The sequence below is a fragment of the Poecilia latipinna genome, unplaced genomic scaffold (genome assembly GCF_001443285.1).
Source record: "Poecilia latipinna isolate Pla-1442-1.1 unplaced genomic scaffold, P_latipinna-1.0 Scaffold982, whole genome shotgun sequence".
NCBI classification, from domain to species: Eukaryota; Metazoa; Chordata; class Actinopteri; order Cyprinodontiformes; family Poeciliidae; genus Poecilia; species Poecilia latipinna.
This window is the reverse complement of record NW_015113598.1, coordinates 80,591-91,420: the sequence shown is the minus strand read 5'-3', so window position 1 is coordinate 91,420 and position 10,830 is coordinate 80,591. Positions and strand designations below refer to the sequence as shown.

At 38.9% G+C, this 10,830-nt stretch overlaps 1 protein-coding gene across 1 annotated transcript in view; it reads right to left on the bottom strand.

Annotated features, from left to right (window-relative positions):
* Positions 1-10,401: 10,401 nt before the first annotated feature.
* Positions 10,402-10,830, bottom strand: part of sppl3 (signal peptide peptidase 3) — a 31,840-nt gene continuing 31,411 nt past the window's right edge. Inside the window, exon 11 of the mRNA XM_015050276.1 lies at positions 10,402-10,830. This exon is cut by the window's right edge and continues 1 nt beyond it. Within this exon, the coding sequence (XP_014905762.1) occupies positions 10,539-10,830 (292 nt within the window). The 3' untranslated portion in view covers positions 10,402-10,538.

The following is a 10,830-nucleotide window of genomic DNA, read 5'->3' as shown; positions in this document are numbered from 1 at the left end:
CCCCCCCCCCCCCCCCAGAGGCGCCTTCTCCAAAACCCCCCTTTACCCGGAAAATTTTTTTTTTTTTTTTTTTTTTTTTTAACCACAAAGTGGGGGATCTAATTAGATCTTCGGGTTCCCTACTGACACAAAAACAAACAATCGTCTCCATATCATAAAACACAGAAAAGTGTTTTTAAAAGGCTGCTTGGCAAATTAAAACGACTCGACGAAGTTTTAAATACACCATCTACTACATTTGCGTGAAACAGGAGCTTCTTATTTCACGCAAATCTTTTAAATTTAGCAAACAATCTTAGAAAGAACTGGAGGGTTGATTTAAATGTAGACATTTGGTTTAATAGAGAAATAAATAGTTGCATTTACAGGAAAAAAAAATCACTTCAATATTTTCCCCAAAAGATTGAAAAATGTAAAATACATTTTGACAAATCTAAAACAATTTCTCCTTACCTTCACTTGACGCACATCTTAGCTGTGAATTTCAACCTGATTAAAGAAATTGCTGGTAATTTATTTTAGTGTCTTTAAAGCTGAATGCATTTAGAAACGTTGTTTTTTTCCCCTTGTTAATTTAAAAGAAGTCATGCAGAAGAAGAGATCAGTACGTTTAACCAGCAAAATCAGATACTTGCTTTTCAAATGACAAGTTTTCAAAATGATACCTCTTCTTTTATTCATCCAGGTTTATTGCTGCTCTTTTTCAATGAATTATTTCTATTAAGAATCATTTCAAACATTGACAATAAAAGGATAAAAACTAATAATGCTTGGGAAAAAAGAGATTAAATGATTAAACATGGATGGTGTTCAAATGAGTTATTTTCTTCTCTAAAACCTGCAATAAAAACACACAAAGAATAGATCCTAAAATGTCTTACTTTATGTCCCCTTTCCTTGATTTGAACAAATATTTATGCTCATCGACAAGTTTTAGACCACAATTAATTTACTTATGTAAATGTGCGAAAATGTGAGCACAGCAATTGTAAGAAAATATAAAACTCATAATCTGAATAACTGTATATAAAATGTTCTAATCTTCCAAATCAAACCTAGAAGCAGTTCTGTGTTTTTCTTATAATTTGTCTTGACAGATGTTTAAAGAATAAACCGATCCAAAACGCCAAAGGTTCCAGTTTAAATTGTTTATACTCAGGTTGTCATTTTTGCCTTTATTTTTCTTTACAAATTGTACATTTATAAAGTATACACCTCAGATTTCTCACATCTTTTTTTGTTGTGTTTCACATTTGTTGTTCATATTTCTTCTGTCTTTTGTTGTGCATATTTTCTCTCTCCTTTTGTTTTTGGCCTCAAATCACAACAAAAGACTCTGATCAATGTATTACCTGGCTTACAATAACACATTTTGATTTGATGAAGGGTAAAATCAAAGCCTAAATTATTTGCTTATATATACCTACAGGTTCACGAAGCAAATAGAGTAAAAAAGAAAAAAGAGCTTCATGTTTTGCTGAATATTTCTGCTGGTTGTGCGCCTGAGGGGGGGAAACAGCCACAAACTCGGCACCACTCCCTCCTGAACGGCCTGACTCCAAACTGCTGCCTGTGTGAGGTGTCATGGGGCTGAGAAAAGCCTTTTAAACATGGGAGTCATTGTTCCCTCTCTTTTTTTCCCTCTCTCCCCCTTCCAACCACCCATCCTCCGAAAATGTACCTCCTTTCTTCCTCTGCCCTTTAACCTCTCCCAACCCCCATCCCTCCGTCTCACATCTCCCCTCCGCGTTTCCTCTCGGCGGCCCGAAGACCAAATAGCCTTGATGGATCGTCATTGATAATTTCCCACCAAGGAAAAGAGGGGGAAAAAATGTTAATTGAGAACCTTTTTGGCGGGTGAGAAGAGGGTTTTTCTTGTCCATCGTTTTTTGTTTTTTTTTTTGTTTCCACAGAGCAGCAGCAGCAGCAGCAGCAGCAGTAGTAGTAGCTGCAGCAGACCCCACCTCATGGACCCACGGTCTCCTCCAAAGTGGGTTCCTTACCTCAGCTTCCCCCTCCTTCCACCTTCCTCTTGAAATAGACTCTATGGACTGCATGCATGACATTCCAGCTGTGTGGGTGGCACGGCTTTTTTATGGCTTCTCCACCAGAGCACAGTGATCCAGAAGCACAACAGCACGAGGAACCCTGCCTCCATCCTCCCAGTCTCTACGCAGGGCTTGGCCTCACCTGGGAACGGAGATAAGGCGCTCTGCTGGCTCTTTACCTGACGACCTGGAGGTTCAAAGGGCAACTTGTGTAAAGCAATAAGTCATTAAACAGCACGTTTCTTTGCTTTTTTTTTTTTTAATTTCCAAATTTAAGGTTTGGAGTTGAGAGTAACGCGTTTCAGTCGAGTAACGTGGGACGATTTTTTTGATTCTTTAAATCGTTTAAAAAAGAAGACAAATTTCATCTTTCACTTGAAGATCAGAAGTTTTAAGCTGACCTTTAAAATGTACACATTTTTCAATTCTGTTCTTATTTTACCCGTTTAAAGGTCTTTGACGCCTCCCAAATAACTTCTAAAACCGTGAAATGGTTTGTATTTTCCCTAAAACAGACACACATCAGCTTCAACTGTATTCAGCAAAAAGTTCAGAACATTTTTTTTTACCACACTATAAAACAACACTCATATTAGACATTCAGAAAACAAAACCGTGCTCATTTCCAGCCTGTAAAATCTTAACATTTTTCTCCATTCTGATTTGCAAAGCAACTGCTAAGAAGAAGCAAAAGAAGAAAAAAGAAGTAATTTTGCACATTTTCTTATATAAATTTTACAATTTATGTGTGCATTTTGTGATTTATAGAGATGGTTAAAAATGTTACAACTATGTCTAAAGTTCCTCATTTGAAGCAACACATTATCATATGAAACTTTTAACATCAATATTAAACTGAAATGTATCTGATAGCGCATTTAAAAACAGTCAAAGTGAACCAGTGTGCTTCAAAATGCAACTAAACAGAAAACCAGGAAAAAAACAGAACAACCTCAGAACAAGAAAAATGGAATAAAATGAGAAGAAAGAACCACAAAACAGACAATGTCAATGTTTGTGAATATCAAAAGAAAATCAAGTTAAGCAAGGTGCTTTGTAATTTGGCTAAACAAACAATAAGATTCACAAACATAATAAAACAAAAATCTCTTCAAAGCCACATTTAAGACAAGTTTCACCTTCTCAATTGAATGTTTTGAAGCTGCTTTTAAATATAGATTTTATGACTTCTAACCTTTCCCTTTGTTAGCCTACACAGCTCTGGACAAAAGGAGAAGACCACTGCCAAACGTTTCTAAAATCATCCTCTGCAACAACCATCGCAAAACAGAGTCTTTTGGAGTCCCACTCTTCCTGCTGTTTAAAGAGGTGCTGCTCAGGTGATTGACTGAACCCAAACAGCGGCAAGAGCGAGACGCCAAGGCGCGAGAAAGCTTGGAGTGGAAACCAGGTTCATTCTGCCACTTCAGTTAAAACATCAACGCAAAGTTGCTTGAAAATGAATCTGAATGTGTGCGTTTTTGTGCTGCCTTTGAGCTCTGACATCGCTGCGTCTTTGCTGTTTTGACCATTTTTCCTCTCCTGAAAATAAATGCTTGTAATTATATTTTTTTAATGCAGTTTTTGAAATAACACAAAAATGTTTATTTCACTTAAACAGATACCTTTAAATCGTAAAAGCAGAGGAATTTCTTTTATTTCACTACTGCTGTCTTTTGACATATTTTATCGAATTAAGGTAAATTTTTTCCCCGTTTTGCAGTAACGTTACTTTTTTTTAATTGAAAGTTTATATTGTCATCCTAAAACCAAAATCATTATATTTTTTGAAGCTTCTAAATATAATAATGAAATCCTGAAATCACCAAAATTTCAGGATAATATTACTTATAAACACACAACAGCAGTGCTCTCACTTGCATTTTCGATAAGTTAATTTTAGAGAGCTTAACTTTGTCATATAACCTCCTTTCGCCGATGAAAACATTTGTTTTCACACTGGTAAGTTTGTGTTTAATGATGTTTAATTTGTGTTTAATACGTTTGTGTTTAATGACCAATTTGATCCAAAAATGGAGCTCACGTTTAGGTTTGTTATTGCCACCCTACAAAGGTTTTTTTCTGAGGCCAAGAATAACCAAACAACCTCTCTGCTCTCAAACCTGCACACTTCCACCCCACGACCCCCTCCATTAAACCCAACACTCATCATTCGCGCTGAAAACCCTTTTTTTTTTTTTTTTTGGTGGAGTCTCATCAATTTCTAACCACCAGCAGCAAGCGGTAACGAACCTCATCCATAACTCAGTCCTATAAGGCTGTACGTCAAGCCAGTTTTTTCCCTTCCACCGGGCAGATCCAAAAGATGAAAAAACAACTCAACCCCATTAACTGAACTTCAGAGGAATTCCTCACTTTACATACGGAATGCACATTGGGTCAAAGGGCAAAGGGCCAGAGGGGAATCCACCCGCGCCCAGGCAGGCAGGCAGACCTTATTTAAACAAGCCAGGAATGCCTGGCTGGATGTGAGAAGAAGAAGAAGAGGAAGAGAAAGAAGAAGAAGAAGAAGAAGAAGAAGAAGAAGAAGAAGAAGAAGAAACGGGGATAGGGGTGGAACCTTTGTGCCATTAAAAATGTGAAGGAGGCACCTCCAGTAAATACCAACACATTTTAAATTACCTGCATTGGCTGACTTCATGTGCTGCTGAAATTTATTGCCGGCTCTTTTTCGATCTATATGTTCACGATTTGGAGCAGGAATAAATGCCAGCTGCTGCGACGTGCCTGAACGTATTATCGTGCGTGTTGCGGAAGTGCAGTCAGCCTTTTAAATGCACACTTTCTTTACGTGCTGTTTTTACGCCGCTGACATAAATCAACCTTTTACAGTCTTGAACAAGCTGAGCTGGGTTGTTGCAGCTGGTCTCTTTCCAAGAGCTCAATAATAAAACAAAACTTTTTCTCTGTTTTTTTCTCTGTTTCTAACACATTCAAAAGTTCGGAAATGAGGTACATTTGTTGAAAAGAACCACGTGCCCAGTGCTAAATACAGCAGACGATGTGTGATGATGTGGGCTGGGTTCTCTGCCAAAAGCACGCCAGACGTGTGTTTGGGAGAAATGCCAGAATAAAAAAACAAAAAGCTGTACTTTACGACAACTTTAACTAAAACATTTTTGCTTTAAGCACTTCAGCAATAAACAGGTCATGTTTAGGAAGTTAGGAAGATGAAATGAATATGTGGAAAAGATACTCATGCACCTTGTTGAGTCCAGAAGGGGATTTGTGATGCTGTTGGATTCTTCTTGCTCCATGGGCATTCTATTAAATACTTGGACTTTTAAAACTAAAATAAAAGACTGAAAATGGACTCTCACGAAGATTACGACCCAAAACGTAAAGCGAAATCAACAAATGTCATAACAGAAGGTCGAAAAGATATCTGATGACTTGGAAAAGCACAGCATGCTCTATATTAAGTATGGCAGAGGATCTGTGATGCTGTGGGACCTTTCTGAAATAACAGGACATTTAAATCAGGAAGACTCTTCTGGTCATTGGGTTTCATTCAAGAATAATGATTAACAAAACATGGAATTGCTTCACCACACATCTCAGTCTCCAGACTCCTGCAGAAAATCTGTGAAATCAAGAGAAGAGAGCCTGTAGGAGAGGCCCGGGAATCAGGACAAGTGTGAGAAAATTAATCTCTTCAAAGTGCTCATTCCCTTTAAAAAAAAAAAAAAGTCTAAACTTCCTCTTGCATAATTTGTAATCCACATTTACTGGCTAACTGTGTTTGACCTTTCCCTAATTTTAGGGATCAATCAGCCTCAATCACATTCCTAAAAGAAAAAAAACAGCAGGCAAGCTCAGATTTAGGACCACATCGCCAAAAATTTCTCACAAATGACCTGCTACAATCCCCATGGTCGTGGTGGAATTCTGTCCACTTCAAAGCTTCAAAGCTGAACGGGAATCATCAAGCTGTCCGGCCAATAGGTGCAGAGGGGTGGACTCTGCCCGCCTTGACCTCACCGACCTTCCCTAACCTTCCCCTCACCCACTCTATCCTCCTCCTCTCACTCTTCATCCCCCACATCAGCTTCTTCATCCCGCCATCTGTGTGCTGGTCACTCACCAGGTCAAGCTGCCCATTTGTCTGACAGTTTGATGATTGTCTTTAATCAATCGGGACCAACTGAATGGTGAACTCAGAACCAGGTTCCTGTAAAAATGAGGCATGTTTTCATGAAACTGATTGGTTGATGCAGCGAGAATCTTGTGCACAAAAAAAAGAAAAGAAAAAAAATGACACAATTCTTCATTCACTGCAAACCCATCTAAACTCCTGACTCAGCGTCTTGGCTGTGCTATTGAGGCATACATTTTCCAATCAAGGCTCATGAGATATCAACCCGATGCCCTGCAGGAACCAATTACCTGTCTGTGATGAACGCACGCCTTTCATTTCAGCTAAACTGCTCCATCAAGGGCTGATTTCCTTTCTCTAATTCCTCCAGATTCTGCAGTTTTGCTTATCTTACAAGGGGGGCTAACGATAAGCCGTCCACTTCTTTAGCTTTAGGTGCATGTTAGCTTTGAAAGCAAGGAAATGTTCCCAAGATAGGCAGAAAGGAGAACTGTAAAGCCTTGTCTGAAAACCTAAAGTAACATCGATCCCTGCAAAATCCTCGATAAAATCCGCGGTTTAATGGTTTTTATACGTTTATGTTTTGCTGCCATCTGGTGGTAGAAGCTGGAATTGCAATATATTCCCCCCTTTGCTACAGTTAAGAGAAAACACTGCAGCCAGATTAAGAGAAAAAAGGCAACTTTAAGATAAGGTAAGGTAATTTCATTTAGACACCACATTTTCAGCAACAAGGAATTTCAAAGTGCTTAACATTAATTAGAGGAAATTCAAACAGACAAAGAAACAGAAAAAAAGCAAAAACTAGAGTAGAAAATACATTTTAAACCTTTTGTTTAAAAAGAAATGAGTAAAGCTGACACACATATGTGTAAACTCCAAAGTACAATTTACATGTAAACTAAGGGGAAAATCTAAAATATGAATGTTCATATTTTAATATGCTTTTTAATTAATAATTTATAACTGTACTGCAAAAGCCATTTCCCCAAAGTACGTTGAATGGATAACAACACATTTCTCAGGGATTTGCATCGTCTGCACAGGGATATTAGAGTCAACCACTGGAGATTTAAACCTCCTTCATAAACTCAAAGAAAGAGACACACTGCTTTTACAGTTCAGTGGTTTATTTACAGCAGAATCCTGAATGAGGAGGACATGGATTCATGGTACACTACACAGTTCTTGATTTAGTTTATTCGCCTTTCTTCTACACAGAATCTACTTCTTAAAATTCGGGTGAAAATGGAGATCGAGTCCTCGGCTGCAGGGCGGAAAGAAACTCAACTCAAGTTTTAAAGGAAAACAAATACAAATCAAGGGCTAAAAAAACAAACAAAAAAATTCTCTATAAAAAACATTATCAACATGATCATCATCTGGTATTTATATATGTATATATAAATCATATGAATCTCTATATTTTCTCACCACGTTCATAAGTGAGGCAGCGCTTTGCACAGCGTCCAAAACGTGACGCCTTAATCTTCAGTCTCTACGCAGGAAGTCAAAGCTGACTGGTAAAAAGTTTCTCCCACCTGCAGCGTCTGTTCCTCCGCTGATGAACACCCACAGGCTCAGTACCGGGGCTCACGCCTGCAGTAGCCCTCGTCTGGGGAAATGATGCACTGTACAGCTGCACACTTAACGTGCACAGACACAGAAAATAACATAAAAATGAAGATTTATCCATTCAGCGCCAACCACACTTACTGGCAACACTGGTAAAGATTTATGGAAAACCTTGAGGTAAATCCAACTTTTAAATCAACGGAAAACCTTTAAGAAATCCAAATTTTGAGTGCACCGGTTCAGTAGGAAAGTAATCCATTGTTGAGATTTGTTTTCTGATGTCACATTAAGTTATTAAAAATGTAACTGAATCGATTTAACAAATTAGAAAATAATAAAAAAAATCATTCCGTTTTAACTCTAATCAGCATCTCTAGGAACTTACCTTTAGAATAAATATAATGTGACACAGAGGCTTATTTCTTCCAGGTAAGTAAAATAAAACCTCAAAAGCTTTATGCGAGAGAAATGTAGCCGAGGGTGGGGTCTCCACAGAAACAAGTTATTACGCGAGCTAGCCGTTTGGGAGAGATTCCAGAACATCACAAAAATAATTGTTGACTTATGGTGTGATGAGATGGGCTTGGTGTGAATTAAGTGATAGTTGGAAGATCACTCCATGCTCACTTATAGGCATGGTAGTGGATCTGTGATGCTGTGGGTCCACTTCTGTAATTAAAACCCTGGGGATCCTTGTTAGAGCGCACATCATAACTCATTTCATCACTGATTAAAAAAAAAAAAAAAAGAATCAGATGGTCTTTAGCTGAGAAACATGATCAAATCAAGTTATGGTTCATAAATAATTTAATGTACCCTTTTTTTTAATTATTATTGGAAATATTTCCAAGATCTGGATGATGTAGAGAAACTATGCTAACCTTCTGAGCGGTGACAGAAAACCAGAATCCTGTGTGCATAAAATGGTACTAGCAGAGACAATGCCAATAATTGTGCAAGAGGTGATTGAGGATGAAATTAAACTAGTCAAATTAAAGGTTTATCTGCTGTAAATGTTAAAGATTACAGCAACAGAAAGATTTACCTTAAACTTTGTAAAACATCTTTACCAGAGACTGCAATCGACTGCAGCCAACACAGCAGACTTCCGCCTTTTATTCGGTTTCCAGCACAAAGATATTTAATGAAAAGCAAGACTGAAGGTGGTTTATAAAAAAAAAAAAAAAGATACCAAATAAAAGCAGGAAAACATCCAGGGTTAATTATGTTTGATCTCTGAGGGGCATGGCTGAGTCATAACTCTCTTCCACAGGTCCAAACAAACTTTATGATTAAATCAAGTGAACACAAACACACCCTTCAGCAACTCCCCAGATAGCATTATCTGGACCAAAACATCCATCTGCTCAATGCATATCTTCCAAACCCGTTTATCTTCATAAAAACAAAGCTTAGTTTAAACTCTGACAATAGTCAGGTCTTCATCGGCTGAGGTTAAACACTGACATTTACAAAATTCAGATGCGTTTCCCGATCTGCACCTGCAAAACCCCAGCAATTATAGATAAGTTAAAGCTGCAGTGCCGACAGTCCCAACACCCAGAGCGATGCGCGAGGCGGCCGCAGAGTAAAATAAAAGACTGGAAAACTTATTTAACATTCATTTATTTGGAAGAAAAAAAAACAAAACAAAACAAAACAAAAACACTGTTTACATTTCTGCTGTCTGCAGAAAACTGAAAAGAAAAATGACCTCTGGAGTTTCTACATTTTTTTTTCTCATATATTTTTTTTTTCCCCGTTTTTACAAGATAAACCGTTTACATGTTTCATGTGCTTGACACCCTTTGATTCAAAACACACAGCTCAATGCAAACCTGACTATTGTCGTCATTTTAAACATGAGTTCAAATTAAAACAGAGTAAAAGAACCGCTTGCTCATGTGTTTCTGCACTCACGCACGCACGCACGCACTTTTAAGATCAGAGCGGGAAACTGTCGTCCAGTGAGACGTTCAGAAGTTCTCCGGGGTTTCTCTATTGCACAAAGCTGGATCCACGCGTCGCCAATCCGAGTGAAGTCAGACTTGCTGTTCGACATCAGTTTACCGCCCTCTTCAACATGCTCTCAAACACAAATACAAACTCATGATACCGCAAATACATGTGTACACATATATACAAATAAAAGCGACCCCGTCCGACTCCGACACTGGTGGGGAGGGGAGGCAGCTCAACAATTTTAATGCATCATTTCTGTATATGCAAAGAATAAAACTTTTCTAAATAAAATACATAGTTATCTGTTGGGTAAGGACAGCAGATGAACAGAAGACGGAGGGGTAAAGGTGAGGAGGAGGGGGAGGGCGCACTGGGAGTGTAGTAAGAGGGCAGGAGCACCAGGGGGAGCCATCGGGGGGAAGAGGGGATGAAGCAGGGAGACTGAAGAAGAGGGATGACTCTGGGCTGTGTTGCTGCTCCTGTGCAACACTCCAACTCTTCTCCACTTGTTAAAGTTCTTCGATAATATTAACATTAATTATAATGACCACATCAATGCTAAAAAAATACATATAAACCGCAGCCATGTCTCACAACTGTAAGTCCACGGAAAAAGGAGGTGGGAGGGGGGGAGAGGCCTGGTCCATTTAGTTCATCACAGAGAAAAGGAATCCAGAATAAAAATAACAGAGAGAGAAGAGAGAGGAGGTGGAAAATTTGAGAATGGCCATGTAGAGGGAGGCCGAGAGGAGGGGGAAAAAGGAAAGGAGACAAAGACGAGGGCAGCACAAAAACAGCAGAGGCAGGATGTGCTGTAATGGACAGGAAAGAAACGGCTAAGAGGAAGCGGAGATGAAACGGGGAAGGATGTACGGAGCAAAGATGAGTCGTGTCTGGGCGTTGTGATCCACACTCTGGTGTCCTTTCTGAGGGATTTTTTTTTTTCTCTTCACAGATGAGTGGAAAGCATGAAGTGATGACAACATGGCCTCATGGTGAGTGTGCCCTCTTTCCTTTCCTCTGATTAAGAAGAAAAGATCAGCAGTCGTCCCCGTGCTGGTTGTTCGTTCCCCGGGTTGCATCATACCTCCAGGAAGCGAGAGCTGCTGGCCTTGGCGTGGAAAGGCT